We start from the raw sequence: 19,396 nt of genomic DNA, 5'->3' as shown, positions 1-19,396 counted from the left end.
AGATTTATTATCAGAGTACACACATGCTGCAGAGAGAATTATACACTCAACACTCTACAGTGCAGCGGCACTCGGACTGACCTCTCTGAGTCCCACTCGCTGCAGGGCGTCTCCCAAATGGAAATAGAACCTTCCATCGTCTGTGCCCGGATCGCCAGACTCCAGACCCTCCTGAGGACATACAGGGACATCAGCATCCAGAGCAAGGAGCCTGGAGAGGGAGGAGGAGTCTGGGGAGAGGGAGGAGGAGTCTGGGGGGAGGGAGGAGGAGTTTGGGGAGAGGGAGAAAGTGTCCAGAGAGAGGAGTCTGGGGAGAGGGAGGAGGAGTCTGGGGAGAGGGAGGAGGAGTCTGGGGAGAGGGAGGAGGAGTCTGGGGAGAGGGAGGAGGAGTCTGGGGAGGGGGAGAAAGTGTCCAGGGAGAGGAGTGTGGAGTCTAAAGCCATGTCCCAATTCAACGGCTGCTACATGGAGGAGCACCCTTCGAAGGGCACTTCAAAGGGCAAAGGACGTTCTGAAAAGGGACAGGCGTACGGCATGGAGTATACGTCAACCGCTGTCTGTGCGCTTACATTACATCACCTAGCAACCGTGACGGCTGCTGACTAATGAACTAAACATTTAAAATTAACTCCAAAATAATTACGGTTTTATTTTTAATTATTATTTAATTGAGGAAGGTATCTGGGGAGAGGGAGGAGAAGTATCTGGTGAAAGAGAGGAAATGCCTGGGAAGAGGGAGGTGTCTGGGGAAGTCTCACCTGGAGGTATGGGATGCTCTCTGCGATCAGGTTTTCTGACTTCAGGATGAAGCCGTAGTGAACTTTGGCAAAACCATTGTCAGGGGCAACCGACAGAACCTGAACAAAGCAGAGTAGAAATCTTGGTTCAGTCCTGGTTTAGTCCTGGGTCAGTCCTGGGTCAGTCCTGGGTCGGTCCTGGGTCGGTCCTGGGTCGGTCCTGGGTCAGTCCTGGGTCAGTCCTGGGTCGGTCCTGGTCCGGTCCTGGGTCGGTCCTGGTCCGGTCCTGGGTCAGTCCTCTCTAACCTGTTCGTACACTGCCTTGGCTCCCTTGTTGTCACCCAGTAGGAGGTGGGAGACTCCGAGTTCATTTTTCAGGGAATAATCTTCAGGGAAAATCTCCACCAGTCTCTCCAAGGTCATCAAAGATCCACGAGTCCGACCTGGAAATACACAAAGTACCTCAGGACAGGGCTTAGCACTCCATGTCAGTCCAAGCTAACTTTTGTCATCTATTAAATACAGTTAACTAAAACCTTTATCTATATTTTGTTTTGACTAAAATACCCAGTTAGCAAACCTGTCCCAAAGCCCTAAACTTAACCAATCACCTCTTCATTAACATAACCTTGATCCTAACTCTAACCTTAACCTAATTGTGAAAAAATTATGTTGTTCCTTTGCAGTGATATCATGCAGGAAGTGTACTGAATGCTAATTTTCTAAGGCGGAATGTTTAGCAATTACCATGGTGACACAATGCACACATTAGTATTAACACTGTATAAGATTGAAAACTGAAGAAAAAATAGCAAATGGATTTAAATAACACATTTTCAGTAGACAGTGATCAATCTGAGCATTAAAAGTCCTGTTTAGGTTGATTTTCAACAAAAAGGTGAGATTGTTTTAAAATAAAGTTCAGATTAAAGTCTAAATTGAGTAACAGCGCTTCAGACAGAGCGGTGCGCCGGTTAGCATCACACCCCCAGGGAATGTTAATGACATCAGCTGCAAAGTATCAATAGTGAAAAATCAACATTTGCGAGCACAGCCACAGTTTCAAAGTGGCTGTTGTTTGGTGTAACTTCTTTTTGAAAAAAACAAAAAAAAGTTCTACCCGATGACTGATGATAACAGAACATAAAAGAAAAGCTGGATGTGTTTGTTCTAATTGTCTAGAATGAAGCTTTGCCAAAACACTGTTCTTTGAGGCTCGGCAGCACAGTTGAATAGAAACATATTTAAATGTACGATCCTCAAACATCTACTTAAGTTGTTGGGATAAAACCTGTTGTTAATATGAACAATAATTTTCAAGAAGCAATTTGTGAAGAAAAGTTGAAAAATATGTTGAAAATTATAGTAAGCAGAGAGCTCTATTTGAGAGTGTTCCACACTGATCACATTGGGTGAAATATGTCCAAAAGTTTGACACAAGAAACACACTTTTCTGATGCTTGAAACATGATTTCAACAAAATACAGTGGTCCCTTGTTTATCGTGGGGGTGACCTAAAAAGAACTAAAAAGAACCTGCAATAGGCGAAATCTGCTAAGTATCAGCTTTATTTTTTCCACACCAGTGGCACCACACACTTTATCCACTTTTCTCACACAGGCATTAACATTTTCTCACTTTTCTCTCTTGTTTAAACACTCTCAAAGTTCAAACCTTTGTATATTATATCCCTCTTCCTCACTGATTGCCGAGAAACACTTAAGGCCAAAGTGTTTCTAAATTTTGGGTTTTGTCGGGGAGAAAACTTGCAAACATACAGCACTTCAGAGTCACAGTGCGATCCAACATTTATGTAAATTTGGCTGAACACATTCTGTACTGAGAGTGATTGACAATTGTCTACAGTCCCTTAGCCAATCAGGACGCAGAACACAACGCACGCTCACTATACATTAATAAAAAAAACATGCAAAACAGCAAGGCCGTGAAAGATGAACTGCGTTATAGTGAGGGACACTATAGAGACATATAAAATACACCATTACAAAATCATGACCTAGTCAGTTCAGTCCTGGTCTGGCCCCTGGTTCAGTCCTGGTTCAGTCCAACTAACATTGTGTTTTAGTGAAATGAGAGGTCTAACCTGTTAAACACACCTCCTCTGACTGTGGTGTCAGACCTGTGTGGGAGGAGGTAGTGTCTGGGGAGAGGGAGGGCCTACCTAAGAACTGCTGTCTCTCTGCTCGTCTCTTCAGCGCCGCCTTGAGGAGATCTGGAGTAACATCAGGCAGCTCTGAAGCCTCTCTGTACGTGTTTATGGCCCTCTGCAACATCTCATTACTGCGACGCTTCTCTGCAACGTCATCCTCAGACTGAAAACACACAAAACACAAATATATGAGAAGAGCCACAGGAGCAGAGTCAGAGGAGCAGAGTCAGAGGAGCAGAGTCAGAGGAGCAGAGTCAGAGGAGCAGAGTCAGAGGAGCAGAGACAGAGGAGCAGAGTCAGAGGAGCAGAGTCAGAGGAGCAGAGTCAGAGGAGCAGAGTCAGAGGAGCAGAGTCAGAGGAGCAGAGTCAGAGGAGCAGAGTCAGAGGAGCAGAGTCAGAGGAGCAGAGACAGAGGAGCAGAGTCAGAGGAGCAGAGTCAGAGGAGCAGAGTCAGAGGGGTGTGCTGTAAATGTCACCTGGGCTTTTCCATATCTCACTCTGGGACTTTGTGGATATTTTTGAACCAGAGCCTCAAACGCCTGCAGCGCCTCCTCCACTTTACCCTCAAACGCACAAATAAACAAAGTCATTACAAAACAAAAACACAACAAATGAAATACACTTTTGTCTTTTATTCCCAGTCTCATTTAACCTTGAACAGCTAAGATGGATTCTCATGATATTTGTAATTCAACAAAATCATGAGAATCCATCTTGGCCAGCTCCTGTCGCAAGGTTAACTGAGTGAACGGACCAATCACAGAGCAGCATTGAGGGGAGGCGCCCAAGCAAACCAAAACAAACACCAACAGACAGACTTCTGCCTATTTTAGCGTCAAGACGGACTATTGTGTTTGTGAAAAATGTGCAGAAGGTCAGAGCTTGGTGCGTTTGTGGAGGAAAGATGTCTGTGCTTTTCTTTCGACTGGATATAACAAGTTTGACGAGTCAGATTCAAATAGTCGTCATGAAGTTCACCGTCAGTCATCTCAGACTGATGTGTAGAACTTATTTCAGAGTGACACACATATCATTTAGCATTTTACAGAACCTGGTCTCAAAAGTTTTGATACCTTTTTCCTTAGCTTTTCTGCTGCGTCGATCTCAGTTTTGATGCTTTTGTCAAATTTATTCAACAGTTTTGGTTTCTTCTTCTTAACTGTGAACAAAGAGCAGACTGATCATATTCGGACTGTCTTCATTTTAAATAAACCTTTCATAATTACCTTTCTCTTTTTCTTGAAGCGTACCTGCGGAAATAAAACAAAAACATAATTTAAAAAACATGAAGCAAATTAATTGGGCCATAAAACACTATTTTTTTTAATCTATGTTCTAATGTTTCCTCATCACAAACAGACCTGGAGTTGTGTTTTGTTTCATTCCCACATGTTTAACACACAAACCCTGCAGATTTAGGTTCTTCTCTCAAACAGAAAACACTCTGTTCCACCTTGTGATGTCATGTGGCAATACAGGTTGTGCTCCACTGTGTTTTTAACACTCCACACACCTTCACTAGAATCATTTGGATCATTTCAGCCCTGGAATTGCCGATCTCTATTGAACTAAATGTAAAAGGAGTTGTTAACTTGAAAACTACCACTTCAGGACATCACGAAGTGGAACAGAGCATTTTGAGCTTCGGAGATGTAGACAGATTTATAAACCAGGATTACCTAAACATAACGTAATAACATTATCAGATGGCTTCAAGCTCAAAAAAGTCTATTTTGCATAATATAGGAGCTTTAAAATGCAAATTAATATGGCCTTGTTTTAGTTTTAGGAAAGTTTCAGCCTTTAGATTGTGGTGAAACTGAGACTAGAATTATCATAAAAAGTATTTGTATTATAAGAGCATAATTTTTGTGGGGTATCCAGCAGAGGGAGCAGTTTATCTCGTATTCACAGACTAGTCATAAATACACTGCCTGGCAAAAAAAAAAAGTCACCACACCTTAACTAAGCAAATATGTTGGGGTTGCTGCAGTTGGTCAGGTCTAGGTTCAGCAACAGTCTGTGCTCAAAGAATGAGGTCAGCTGACACCTGAATATACTGAATGACCAGGTTATTCCATCAATGGATTTTTTCTTCCCTGATGTCACGGGCATATATGATGACAATGCCAGGATTCATCAGGCTCAAATTGTGACAGAGTGGTTCGGGAAGACATCATTTTCACACATGGATTGTCCACCACAGAGTCCAGACCTTAACCCCACTGAGAATCTTTGGGATGTGCTGGAGAAGCTTTGTGCAGTGTCAGACTCTAACATCATCAATGAGGTGAAAAATTAATGCAGCACTGGATGGAAATAAATCTTGTGACATTGCAGAAGCAAAATCAAAACAATGTCACAGTAAATGTGTGATGTAATCAAAGCAAAACGTAGAACAACCAAATATTACAGTGTGCAACCTTTTTTTTGGCCAGGCAGTGTAGATTGTGTATTTTTAAAAAATCGCAAAGGCTGCAGTTAATCTCTTATCCTCTGTGAGACCTAAATGTCCCTTTGTGTCAGATGCCCTCCCTGGGTGTCTCCATGGCATCTTATTCTGTGTAAAAGCTGCTAACCCTGTAGTTTGCACCTCTGCAAACATGTCCTGAAATGTCCCTGCATGGGGTCTTATGGTATTAAAGTAATCCATGAAACATGTTTGTAGAGGTCTAAACTTCATTGTTAGCAGCTTTGATGCTGTATTTTCTAACCGTCAGACTGGGAGGCAGTGGTCTCTTCGGTCTGCTCGGTTCTCTCACTCTGAGTTTCTGCTTCTGTTTTGGGCTCTCTCTCTTCCGTTGCTTCTGAAACCACAAATATTCTGATTACCCTCATCACATGTTTCATTAATACATTTTGCTGTCGTTGGGGCATTACTGGAGTTAAACACAAACACTTAAAAGTAGTCAGCAGTTTAGGTCACACTTTATAACTCTCCTCTTTTAATAGCATGAAAAACATGCACAAAGACCTCATTTTTAATAAACAAATTGTTTATTAAGAAAGATTTAGGCTTAGTAGCTACTTAAAGCCACAGTACGTAATGTTTAAGCCAAACATAGAAAGAATAAAATCATGTTTTTTCAGGTGTCCTTACTGTGAGAGGGCTCACATCTCCACAAACCTGACTCTTATTTGGTCTGGAGGAGGGCCTCCTCCTGCTTGTTTCCATGGAAATGTTGTTATGCTATAATATTCCACAGTTTGGCATAAAATATTTCTATGGAGAATGTTCCAAAGTATGGCTTTAACCTTCTATTTCCATGGAATGATACAGGTGACATGCCACCTCCAAAAAGTTACATATTGCACCTTTAATTAATACCCTAAGTCCTACCCCCTTATTTAAGTGGTCACTAAGCCTTGTACATTCATCATCCTTAATAAAAAATTTTTTTGTGAATGAAGACTCTTTTCATGTTTCAGTAAGGTTTTATTAATGTTTTATTAAGGATTTATTAACACTAATTAAGCTGTAGTTATTATAAAGCAATGCTGTAGTTGATTTACTTAATTCTTAGTTTTTCTGACAGTTCCTACCTGCTTCCTGTGTGACTTTGGAGCTGGTCAGATACTGTCCAGACTCCACTGAAACAAAAGACAAAACAATCAGAACTTAAATTACAAGTATTTTCAGTAAAACTAAAAGTAAAAACTCTTATTTACACTATTCTCAAACTTACAAACAGTTTCCTGTGGCTCAGGCTCTTTCACCAAAACTGCAAATATGAGAATATATTTTAGTACATGTCCTATATGTACATATTACTGTATATACATGTGAAAGTCCTACCACCTTCACATTTAATCTCACTTAACCTGAAAGCTCTGCGGTGTCTGCTGTTAAATATTAAAAGGTCCTGTACCCAATTTTTTCTCATGTATCTAAGTAAAATGTGTCCTGCCCCAGTACAAATATATTGAGCAGCTCAAGCAGCTCTTGAGGTCAAAATAAATCCACTGTGTACGGTCTGCATCTAAGTATAAAGCGCTTTATTGTCTGAGAATCAGGGAGTGCACAGTTAGCATGCTGCTTGTTGTTATCTTTACCATGATGGCAAAACTCTGCTCTGGTCTCTCAGAGTTGTGAAAAGTGCTTATAAACTCATCACAGTGAGTAATTAGAATGTTCTGAATGAATGAGGTGAGTGAGCCACTGCAAACTCTTTAAAATGAACTAGTTCTGTTTTCATGTTTTTAAGAAAGTAAAAATCTGGTACAGAGACTTAGTTACATTTATTAATATGTTCCTATGACTGCCAAAAGCACAGAAAATATTCTTGTACAAAAGAATGTGCAAAAGGAAAAGTACATTGATAAAAAGTGAAACTGACCTCCAGTTGAATCGATAGGAGCTGGTTTATCTTCTGAGACTAAAATGGATTTTAACAAAATAAAATGATCTACTTACATGTATATAATATGTTTTAAATCTTTGTTTAGGTTTTACTGACCGTGAGAGAATACACTCTCCCCTCGATTGTTATCTGCAACACAGAAATACAGAACTTAAACACACACAGAACAGACGGAGGATGGGAGTTGTAGTCCATGTCAGGTTGTAGTCCAGAGATTACTTTGATTAAGAGTCGAGAAAAGAAAATGACCTGGGATGAAACTGTCTTCAGGGTCGGGGAGAGCTACAGCGTCTAAAAAAAGAAAGACAAATTATAATACATAGACCAGGACTAAACCAGGACTAGACCAGGACTAGACCAACACTGACCTTGTATGTCAGACTCCACATCATTCTGGGATTCTGAGTCAAAGACACAAGAAACAGGGTTAAACACCAATCAGAGCTGAGCGTTCAGTATCACTTCAGCCAATCAGAGTGCAGCTTCTTTTAGCCAACAGTCCACAGTTTTGCACTCTTCTAATATTGTTAGATTCTATTAACCCTATCTATTATGCATAGGGTTAATAGATTTTGTCCCAGTCCCTCTTCAATTTCTCAATACCTCCACTGTAAATTCTGCCCGTTGAAAAGACAAGAGGAGAGAGATCACTTTGAATTGGCTCTCTATTCTCATTGGACATGATTGACAGCTGTGGAGACAAGGAGGCTGAGGACTGAACTGTTGATGCTCACCTGGCTCTTCCTGGGTCTGCTGGTCATGTGACTGTACCATCTCTGGGTCACGTGACTGTATGGGGTCTGTACCATGTGACTCCGCTGGCTCCTCCCTCTGCAGTTTCATCTCCAGTTCAGTTTCAGTCGCCTCTGTAGGTCTTGACCCTGGATACAAAACACTGCATAATATATGGGTGGAGGTGAACGAAGCCAGACACCCTGCCTGTGTATGAAGGAGTTAGTGATTGGGGACTCCCTAGAAACACGCCATTTGTGTGGTGAATGCTATGTAAATGATCTTTAGTCACTCCATGAGTCTAAACTAGGACTAAACCAGGGCTACAGCAGGTCTACACAAATAAAGGTGGGCCTATCCAGGTTTATTTTAGTGCCCTCCTCTCAGCAAATCCTTATTTATTCTTGTTTAGTTCTAATTCAATTGGACATGAACAATGTTTTCTTAGCTTACCATGCTCCATTGTGCTGACAAGTGCAGAGCAAGCAACAAACTGGTACAATGGTGTGGCAGATTGACTGGTTTAGTCCTGGTATTGTCCTGCTGGATCCAGTCCTGGTTCATTCCTGCTATAGTCTGGTTCAGTCTTGTTTTAGTCCGGACTCACCTGTCTGTTCCTCAGGTGTGGGGGGCTCAGCTGGTCTCTCTGCGCTCTTCAGTCCTGTTTCAAAACCGACCAATCAGAATCCTCACATGGAACACTTCTTCATTACCAGCCTATCACAACAGCTTTACATTGTGAACTTCAAGATAAAAGGGCCCCGTAGTTCAGAATGTGGTGTCCCACTCTCAAATGGAACAAGGGCATTTAAATAAGAAGAACATGTCTGAAACTGAAAATTCACATTGAAAAAACAATTGAAAAAACACAACTGCCTTATTGAAAGAAGTACTTATAACTGTTATTGAGTACATTTTTAGCCATGTAACTGTACCTTTACTTGAATACACATTTGCAGTAGTTTCTCCACTGCATCAGATAAAGCTAACTTTCGTTGTTTGGAGCTGATATTTGGTACTAGTATCAGTGTTGGTAAATTTATATAACATTTTGGTTAATGGGGCGAAAGTCATTCTTGGTCAAATATGAAAATGATAGAGAAAAAAATGCAACTGCTCTATTCATTTGAAAGAAAAATTGAGTTTTTCAGAATACTCAACTTGTTTCTAAAACGTGTAAATGTAGGACTATAGATTTACAAATACAGCAAAGCACATATTTTGAGGAAATTATAAAAAAGAGGCAGAAAAACAGACAGACTTTTCAGACGTGCAGTTGGTGTTTCACAGTTTACTCAAAATATCAACATTGTACAGAGGAATATTAAGGGTCTTATATTACACAGAATTGATTCATCTGAGCTTTTATCCATGTTCTAATGCTGTTACTGCCTCAAAAACAGACCTGGAATTGTGTTTTGCTTCATTCACACATGTTTGAGTAACTTCATTATTAGTCTGTTTACATCTCCAAAGCTCAACATGCTCTGTTCCACCTTGTGATGTCATGAAGCTGTATTTTTCAAGTTAACAGCTCCTTTTACCTTCAGTTCAGTAGAGATTGACAATTCCAGGCCTGAAATCATCCAAATGATTCTAGTGAAGGTGTTAAAACATATAACTTCCTGTTTTACCTCATGACATCACAGGGTGAAACAGTGTTTTCAGTCTGAGAGAACGCAGCCTAAATCTGCAGGGGTTGGGTGTTAAACATGTGTGAATGAAAAAAACTCAACTCCAGGTAAACAACATTATGACATAGATCAGAAAATGGAGTAATATGGGTCCTTAAAGTTTAAACCTGAAAATCACAAATCCAGCACCAACAGAACACATTTGCATGAATATTTACATCCGAGAGTGTGTTTTCTTTGCCCTAAACTAAAAACAACCAGACCAAAGACTAAGACGTGCTCAGATCTGAACAGTTTGTAGAGAGGTTGAATATTTATTGTGTAAACCTGGGTAAAGTTTCTCTAATCTTTGCAGTACTAGTTACCCTTTGAGCTGTAGAGGGTTTAATAATAACACACATGACACAGCTGAAACCAGAGGTTTACATACACTGTATAAAACTACACATACACTTTTTTTTCCTTTTTGTGTGACATGAAAACTTTTTCTGTTTTAGGTCAATTAGGATTAACAAAATTATTTCTATTTGCTAAATGCCAGAAAAAATGAGAAGAGGATTGTTTTTAGAAAATGTTTCATTACTTTCTTCAAAGTCAGAAGTACCATTGCCATTAACTTGTATAAATTGGGTCAACTCAACTTTCCTGCCAACTATTGTAAGAAGCTTGTGGAAAAATTTTGGCCCATTCCTCCTGACAGAACTGGTGTAACTTAGTTTGTAGGCTGTGTTGCTTGCACATGCTTTTTCAGGTCTGCCCATACATTTTCAATAGGATTAAGATCAGGGCTTTGTGATGGCCACTCCAAAACATTGACTTTGTTATCCTTAAGCCACTTTGTAACCAGTTTGGCCGTTTGCTTCAGGCCTTTGTCCATCTGGAAGACCCATTTACCCAAGCTTTAACTTTCTGGCTGATGTCTTTAGATGCTGCCACCCCTGTATTTCACAGTTGGGATGGTGTTCTCAGACTTGCAAGTTTCCTCCTTTTTCCCTCCAAACATAACAATTCTCATTATGGCCAAACAGTTCAATTTTAGTTTGGTCAAACCACAGGACATGTCTCCAAAACTTAAGGTCTTTCTTCCTGTGTGCATTTGCAAACTGTAATCTGGCATTTTATGTTTCTTTTAAAGTGATGGCTTCTTCTGCCATGTGGATACAGTCCTCGTTTCACTGTGGATAATGACACACATTTACCAGCTTCAGCAGCATCTTCACAAGAGACAAGGTCTTTTGCTTTTGTTCTTGGGTTGATCTGTACATTTCGGACCAAAGCTCGTTCATCTCTGGGACACAGAACCCGTCTCCTTCCTGATGCTGGACATTCCCATGGTCTTTATACAAACCCAATTCCAATGAAGTTGGGACGCTGTGTAAAACTTTAAAATATATAGATAGATATTTAATTTTCAAACTGATAAACTATTGTTTTTATGCAAATACTCATTTTCAAATTGATGCCTGTATCATGTTCCAATAAAGCTGAGACAGGGGCAACAAAAGAATGAGAAAGTTGAGGAATGCTTAAAATCCACCTGTTTGGAACATTCCACAGGTGAACTCTCCCCCACTGAAAATATATGGCACATTATGAAGAGCAAAATACAACAGAGACCCCGAACTGCTGAGCCACTGAAGCTGTACATTCATCAAGAATGAGAAAGGATTCCTCCTGCAAAGCTTCAACAATTAGTGTCCTCAGTTCCCAAACGCTTATTGATTGTTGTTAAAAGGAAAGGTGATGTGACACAGTGGTAAACATGCCCCTGTCCCAGCTTTATTGGAACGTGTTGCAAACATCAAATTGAAAATGAGTGAATATTTGAATAAAAACAATAAAGTTTATCAGTTTGAACATTAAATATCATGTCTTTGTAGTTTATTCAGTTCAATATAGGTGGAAAATGATTTGCAAATCATTGTATTGTGTATTTGTTTAAGTTTTACACAGCGACCCAACTTCATTTGAATTGGGGTTGTAATTGTGTATAATATTTGAACAGATGAACGTGGCACCTTCAGGCATCTGGAAATTGCACCAAGGAGGAAACAGACGTGCAAGTCCACAGTTCTCTTCCTGATATCTTGACTGATTTCCTTTGACTCTCCCGTAATGTTACACAAAGAAGCAGTGTGTTTCAGTTGTGCCTTCAAATACACCCACAGGTGTGTCTCTAATTAACTCAAATGTTATCAATAAACAGAAGTTTACAAAGACATGACATCATCATCTGGGTTTGTCCAAATTGTTTAAAGTAACAGTAATCTTACTGTATGCAAACTTCTGACTTTGAAGAAAGTAATGAAAAATAGTCATTCTCTCATTATTCTGGCATTTAGCAAATAGAAATCATTTTGGTAATCCTGATTGACCTAAAACAGGAAATGTTTAGTCTGATTTCATATCAGAAAAAAACATGTCAATTTATTCCATGTATGTAAACGACTTAAAGAAAGGGAAACACTGACTTTTTGGAGCTTTCTATCATGGTATAACCACATCAAAAACATGCCTGAATGAAAAAAAAAAAAATCTGCTGTTTCTAGTGTGATAGTGTGATACACTATAACTTCACAAACCTAATGCGATGTGCAGTTTCATTAGCGGGATGCATGCTGATTGAGTAGCTGAAAAAGTTCGTATGATTCCTTTAGAAAAGGCTTTACTGGGATTATCTCAGCATAAAGTGAGCATCAATATCATGTATTGTTCCATTTTCCTCATCACTATATCATACATTCTGGCATTGCTCTGACACTACTTAGACTTTATTTGTTTTAAAATGGCCGCCTTTGCTGGTACTTTTTCAACTTTCAACTGCTCCTGTGTGATTACCTTTTGAACCACTTGTTTTTTAGTTACTTCTTTCTCAGGTTGTTTTTCTAAAATGGCTGTCATCTCTCTGACAAGACGATCCTTCTCTGTTTGTCGTAATTTTACCATTTCACTTTTGGATTTGGAATGAACCATAACCACTGGTCCTTTGGCTACGATTTTCTCCCCTTTACCCAAAATGTCCGCCTTCTCTTGTTCCTTCACAGCTCCTTGCACCTGTTCAGATAGCTGTACTTTACTCACTGGTTTTGTTGCATTCTGTTTGTTTTGCCCAATCATCTTATTAACGATTTCTTTTCCTATTGGTTTCAAAATGTCCGCCTTTGTTTGGTCTTTTCCACCTTGATATAACTTCACCATTTGCTCCTGTTCCACCATCTTTTTCACCGTTTGTCCTTTAGCCAGTCCCAAAATGGCTGCTGTCCCTCGTTCATTTATGGCGTCTTGTCTTTTCCCCATTTGCCCCTGTCCAGTTGGCTCAATTTTAGTTTTACTCAGGAGTTTTGTTGAATTTGGTTTCTCTTGTACCATCACTGTTCTAACTCCTACAATAGTTTTACTTGGTTGTTCTTTAGAGGCTTCTTTCTTAGCAAGTCCCAATATGCCTGCCTTAATTTGTTCTCTTTCTTTCACCACTTGTGTCTCTCCTATGGTTGTTATTGTGGCTCCTACTTTAGCATCTCTCTCCTTATATGTAGTAAATTCTTTAGTCATTTCTTTCTGTGGTTTATTATTAATTACTTGTACTTTCTGATTTATCTCTTGTCCTACAATCATTTTAACCGGTTGTGCTTTAGTGACTTCTTTTTGAGCCTGTTTCAAAATGTCTGCCTTCGGTTGGCCTTTGTCAGGTTGTTGTGATTTCACTGCTTGTTGTGATTCTACGATCGTTTCAACCATTTGTTTTTTAACGTTATCTTTTGGAGCCAGTTTCAAAGCGTCCATCTTTGTTTGCTCCTTTACGCTTTGTAATTTTATCAGTGACTCTTGCTCTGCCTTTGTTTTAGCAATTTTATCAACATTCTGCTGTTCAGACATCCCTTTAGCGACTACTCTACCTGCCTGACCCAAAATGGCCGACTTCATTGATTTAATTTCAGCTCTAACCACTGGCTCCTTTGCTATGAACTTTTTAACCTCTTGTTCTTTAGCGACTACTCTACCTGCCTGACCCAAAATGGCTGAAGTTGCTTGTTTTGCTTCAGGCCTAGCCCCCGTGGCAGCTGCAGCCTGTTTCGGCTGTTCAGAAACACGTTGTGCAACTACACCACCTGCCTGACCCAAAATGGCTGACTTCTTTGGTATCGTTTCAGCTCTAACCAATGGCTCCTTTGCTACAATCTTTTTAGCCTCTAAATCAGCAACTACTCTCCCTGCCGGACCCAAAATGGCTGAAGTTGCTTGTTTTACTTCAGCCTTAGTCCCCGTGTCAGCTGCAGCCTGTTTCTGCTGTTCAGACACTCCTTTAGCAACTACTCCACCTGCTTGCCCCAAAATGGCCAACTTCATTGGTTTAGTTCCAGCTCCAACCACTGGCTCCTTTCCTACGATCTTTTTAATCTCTTCTCCTTTAGTGACTACTCTACCTGCCTGACCCAAAATGGCTGAAGTTGCTTGTTTTGCTTCAGGTCTAGTCCCCATGTCAGCTGCAGCCTGTTTCTGCTGTTCAGACACACGTTGAGCAGCTACACCACCTGCCTGACCCAAAATGGCCGACTTCATTGGTATTGTTTCAGCACTAACCACTGGCTCCTTTCCTACGATCTTTTTAACCTCTTGTTCTTTAGCGACTACACCACCTGCCTGACCCAAAATGGCCGACTTCATTGGTTTAATTTCAGCTCGAACCACTGGCTCCTTTGCTACGAACATTTTAACCTCTTGTTCTTTAGCAACTACTCTACCTGCCTGACCCAAAATGGCTGAAGTTGCTTGTTTTGCTTCAGGCCTAGCCCCCGTGGCAGCTGCAGCCTGTTTCTGCTGTTCAGACACACGTTGAGCAACTACACCACCTGCCTGACCCAAAATGGCCGGCTTCATCGGTATAGTTTCAGCTCTAACCACTGGTTCCTTTGCTACGAACTTTTTAACCTCTTGTTCTTTAGCAACTACTCTACCTGCCTGACCCAAAATGGCTGAAGTTGCTTGTTTTGCTTCAGGCCTAGCCCCTGTGGCAGCTGCAGCCTGTTTCTGCTGTTCAGACACACGTTGAGCAACTACACCACCTGCCTGACCCAAAATGGCCGGCTTCATCGGTATAGTTTCAGCTCTAACCACTGGTTCCTTTGCTACGAACTTTTTAACCTCTTGTTCTTTAGCAACTACTCTACCTGCCTGACCCAAAATGGCTGAAGTTGCTTGTTTTGCTTCAGGCCTAGCCCCTGTGGCAGCTGCAGCCTGTTTCTGCTGTTCAGACACACGTTGAGCAACTACACGACCTGCCTGACCCAAAATGGCCGGCTTCATCGGTATAGTTTCAGCTCTAACCACTGGCTCCTTTGCTAAAATCTTTTTAATCTCTTGTTCTTTATTGACTACTCTACCTGCCTGGCCCCAAATGTCTGGCGTTGCTTGTTTTGCTTCAGCCCTAGTCCTGGTTTCAGCTGAAGTATCTTTTACAAGACGTTCCTCATCCATTTGTGATTTCACCATCTGTCCTGGAGTGACTACTTTCTTTGCTTGTCCTAAAATATCCTCCTTTGGCTGTTGTAGTTTCATTTTTTCTTGTTGAATTTGTTCATTTACAGCTTTAGTCACAAGTTTAGTTGCATTCTGGTCCTTCACCAGTTGTTCTTGTCCTGTCAGCTTTTTAACCATTGGTGGTTTAACTACTTTCCCAGCCTGTCCTAAAAAGGACACCTTTGTTTGGACTGATTCAGTTTGTTGTAAAGTCACAGTTTTTCCTTGTTGAATTTGATCTTTTTTCAAATTCAGTTTGGTTGCATCGTGTTCTCTCACCAGTTGTTCTTGTCCTACCTTTTTAACCGTCGTTGTTTGAGCTACTATGTTCCCTGCCTGCTCTAAAATGGCCGCCTTAGTTTGCACTTTTTCAGTTTGTCCTGACGTCACTCTTTCTTGTTGAATTAGTGGTTTCTGCAGATTTACTTGGTTTGCCTTCTGTAACTTCATCACTTGCCCTTGTCCAACAATCGTTTTAAGCAGCGGTGCTTTTGTGACAATCCTCTCAGGTTGTCCTAAAATGGCTGCCTTCTGAGTTTGTAATTTTGACACTTCTGGTTCTGTTTGTTTATATTTCAGTTCTTCTTTAGTTACAATTGGTACCAGTTCTTCAATCTTTTTAACAGTCTGTGCTGGAGAAACTACCCTCTTTGCCTGACCCAAAATGGCCGCTCTAGTTTGTTCATTTTCAGCTTTAGGCACAAGTTTGGCTGCATTCTGTTCCTTTGTCACATGTCCTTGGTCTTGAGCTGTTTTTACCGTTGTGCTTTTAGTGACCGCGGCCTCTGCTGGTCTCAAAATGCCCGTTTTGTCTCGACCTTTTTCTGCTTGTTGTAATTTGACATCTTTGGTTGCATTCTGTTCCTTCACTTCTCTCTCTCCAATGATCTTTTTAACCATTTCTTTTTGTCTTGTTAGTCCATCTCCTTCTGCCATTTTCATCTTCAGTTTTTCATCTGTAAATGTAACCATTTTTTGTCCGATTTGACTCTGTGCTTCAGGAATCCTCAGTTTTGTCTCCAATACTTTCCCTGCTTTCCCTGCTTCTGATCCAGTCTTTTGAATCATCTTTTTAGGTTCCATTTCAGAATTCTCTTTTGCCAAAACTTCTTTCACAGCTATAACTTCAGATTCCTTTTCTGCTTCAGCCTTTTTAATTTGGTCTTGTTCGATCTTGTCCTTTTCCACTTTTTCCAATTGTTTTTTAGCCGCCAACTCTTTCTCAGCCTGCACTTTTTCTGCATCTGCTCTTTCTAATTTCGTCACCTGTTCAGTAGCTATTTTTTGTGTTGCTTCAGTGTGTTTATGTGGTAATTTTGCTCTGATTTGTTGCTCCATTTGTGCATTTTCTTTAGAAGTTGGCATTTTTAGAACTGGCCTTTGTTGAAGTCTTTCATTCTCAATTTTGTGCTGATCCATCAAATCCTGTGCGATCTTCTCCTCAGCCATCTCTTGTTTTTGTTTTTCAGATTTGAGCACTCTTTCACTTATCCGTTTTGCCATCTGTTCTTTAGTAGTTTCTCTCTCATCCTCTGCCTGTTTATTAATTTTCAGTTGTTCTCTCTCTCCTTTTTCAATTTCCACTTTTTTCTCTAACTCAATCTTCTCTTTTTTTATATCAGTTCCATTTTGTTTGTCACTTTTTTGTCGTTCAAGTGTCGCTTTTACTTTGGCTTCTATCTGAGGTTTTTTTATTCGTTCTTGCTCTAATTTAACCGATACCTCTCTCGCCATCATCTCCTCTTCCATCTGTTTTTTCAGTATTTCCTCTTGTTTTTTAGAAGCCAAACTGATTTCAATCCTGTCTTTTTCAGCTCTCTCCCTGGTCTCATGTTCCAATTTGATGTTTTGTTCTGTGCTTTCTTTTAGTTCAGCCTGTTTCACTTCAATTTTTTGACCAACTATCTTTTCTTTTTCTTGTTCTCTTTCAGCATCTATGTTCTTTGCCTCCTCTTTCGCCACGCGTTCCTTCTCCATTTTGTCACTCTGTCGTCTTTCCACCTGAACTTTAGCTTCCTTTTCCTTCAGTTCGGCAATTTTGTTTTTCTCCTCTGTCTCTTTCCCCCGTTTGTCTAGTTCCCTTTGTTTTTGTTCATCCTTTCTTTCCTTTTCAGCTGCAAACTTTCTCTCCTCCACAATAATTTTTGCTACCTGCTCTTTTATAATTTTGTGGTCAATCTGGTCCATTTTGATTGTATCTTTGGTCAAACTGCCTTTGATCTCTTGTTGAGTTTTGGCTCTTACGTCTGCTTTGATTGGCTTCTCCTCCTTTCCCTTAACGGTCCTCTCTTCTTCAGCGAGTTTCATTTTTATGAGCGATTCTGGCATTTTCAACTGTTTCTGTTGTAATGTGTCCTTTATTTGAGATGCTTGTTCTTTTTCAGCTTTCTCCTTTACCTCCGTCTCTTTAGTCAGCCGATCTTTTTCTTTTAGTTTAATTGATTCTCTCTCTTCATCAGCACGTTTTGATCTCATAATCTGTCCTTTTTCAGACACGGTCATCTTGATTTTGTCCTTAACTTTACCCATCTCCTTTTCTTGTGCTTTCATTTTTTCAGTTTCTTTGAACAGTTTTCCAACCTCTTCGTGCTCCACTCTCTTGAACGTCCCTTCTCTTGTGACTTGGCTTTGTCCTTTATCCATTTGGATCTTTCTCGTCTCTTCCCTGGTCCCATTATCCTTCTTCTCCTTTTCCATAGTGACAGTTTTTTGTTGCTTTTCTAGAAAATGTCGTCTAGTTTTCCCTTTCCCCGGGCTCTCAAATTTTTCATCAATTTCCTCTGGTATTTCTTCTCGTTGGATTGGCTTGTCGGCGGTTTGCTCCCTCTCTCCTCCCGTCCTCCTCCTCTCTCCTTGCCTCCCCTCTCCTCTTTCCCTCCTCTGCTCCTCCTTTTCGTCCTTTAGTGCCTCTCTGAACGCTGTCAGGAGGATTTCTGTGAGTCTCTTGGCTTCCATTGCTCGGTGCAGGTCTCGCAGCTCCTGTTTCAGAGCTGATCTGAGCCTCACGCCGCGGAGGGAGCGCTCTAAAGTTACAGAATAACTTTAAGGTCTTTAAAATTGTTTAAAATGGGTTTGTTAGTGCGATGGTTAGTGATGCACAGCAATAAGAACAGTGAGATACCAAGATGCCGATTACAACGGTTTAGCTTTTAGTTTGTATTTTGAACTGTTTTAAACTGCATTCCAGTTGTCCTCGGAGGTCGGATTCTGATCCTGAAACCTTGACCTGTTATAGGGTTTGAAGCGGGGATTACTTCAGACTGAGTTACACCTGGCCAATACAGTGGTCCCTCGTTTATCGTGGGGTCACGTTCTAAAAATAACCTGCAGTAGGTGAAATCCGCAAAGTAGTCAGCTTTATTTTTTACAATTATTCTATATATTTTGCAGCTGTAAAACCCCTCACCACACACTTCATACACTTTTCTCACACAGGCATTACCATTTTCTCACATTTCTCTCTTGTTTAATTAATTAATAGTGACTGCGTGTATTTCACAGTTCTTCTGACCGTGCCTCTTTGTCCTGGCGTCGCTTTACTGTAGTATCGATAGAACATTTATGTGAATTTAGCAGAACGCATTCTGTGCTGTACAGATGAGACGGCATGGAGGAGACTGATGGACATGGTCTACAGTCCCTTAGCCAATCAGGATGCAGAGCACAATGCATGTTCATACACTGTAAAAAAAAAAAAAATGCAAAATTGCACTAAAAAAATCCATGAAATAGCGAGACTGCAAAAGGTGAGGGACAACTGTATTTCGGTCAACTGCAGTTTGAAATACTGATTTATCTTTACAAATGTAGTTTCTATACGGATACTTGGTAAAACTATGTTTAAAGGTACAGTTTGTTACTTTCTGGAAGTGGCATGTCACCTGCATGATTCCAAGGAAAAAGAAAGTTAAAACTATACTTCGGAACATTCTCCATGGAGATCAATTTTATTATATTATTGCCAAATGAACAACATTTCCCTGGAAACAAGCAGGAGGCTTTCATCAAGGCCAAATAAGAGTCAGATTTGTGGCAAAGCAAGTCTGCTCACAGTAAGGACATGTTAATCCATATCCTCTCAGTTACTTGAACAAGTAATTCATTTTATACAAGTAACTGATTATTTTTATCAAATAAGATTTTCAACCAAATTTACCACATAGGGATGCACCAACAGATTGTAACTTTAATGTAGGCCTCAGAGCGTCTCATGTTTTTAGGTTTAAGTTAAATGCGTTTTATCAA

General features: G+C 40.4%; 1 protein-coding gene across 8 annotated transcripts in view; it reads right to left on the bottom strand.

The window, feature by feature from the left end:
• unm_hu7910 (un-named hu7910) overlaps positions 1-19,396 on the bottom strand; it is a 31,481-nt gene that overhangs the window by 2,432 nt on the left and 9,653 nt on the right. For 4 of the 8 annotated variants that reach the window (XM_055230162.1, XM_055230164.1, XM_055230165.1 and 1 more), the window contains one exon: positions 12,239-18,174. In XM_055230162.1, coding sequence (XP_055086137.1) covers positions 12,395-18,174 — 5,780 coding nt within the window. In that variant the 3' untranslated portion in view covers positions 12,239-12,394. Of the gene's footprint in view, positions 1-81; positions 172-758; positions 858-1,043; positions 1,181-2,919; positions 3,071-3,383; positions 3,471-3,980; positions 4,067-4,133; positions 4,158-5,621; positions 5,715-6,450; positions 6,499-6,593; positions 6,630-7,244; positions 7,284-7,364; positions 7,398-7,517; positions 7,560-7,636; positions 7,670-8,002; positions 8,150-8,607; positions 8,662-12,238; positions 18,175-19,396 lie in introns of those variants that run through there. The other 4 variants (XM_055230168.1, XM_055230169.1, XM_055230166.1 and 1 more) reach the window with 2 other exon arrangements.

Source organism: Periophthalmus magnuspinnatus, chromosome 20, assembly GCF_009829125.3.
Source record: "Periophthalmus magnuspinnatus isolate fPerMag1 chromosome 20, fPerMag1.2.pri, whole genome shotgun sequence".
NCBI classification, from domain to species: domain Eukaryota; kingdom Metazoa; phylum Chordata; class Actinopteri; order Gobiiformes; family Gobiidae; genus Periophthalmus; species Periophthalmus magnuspinnatus.
This window is presented reverse-complemented; position numbering and strand designations above follow the sequence as displayed.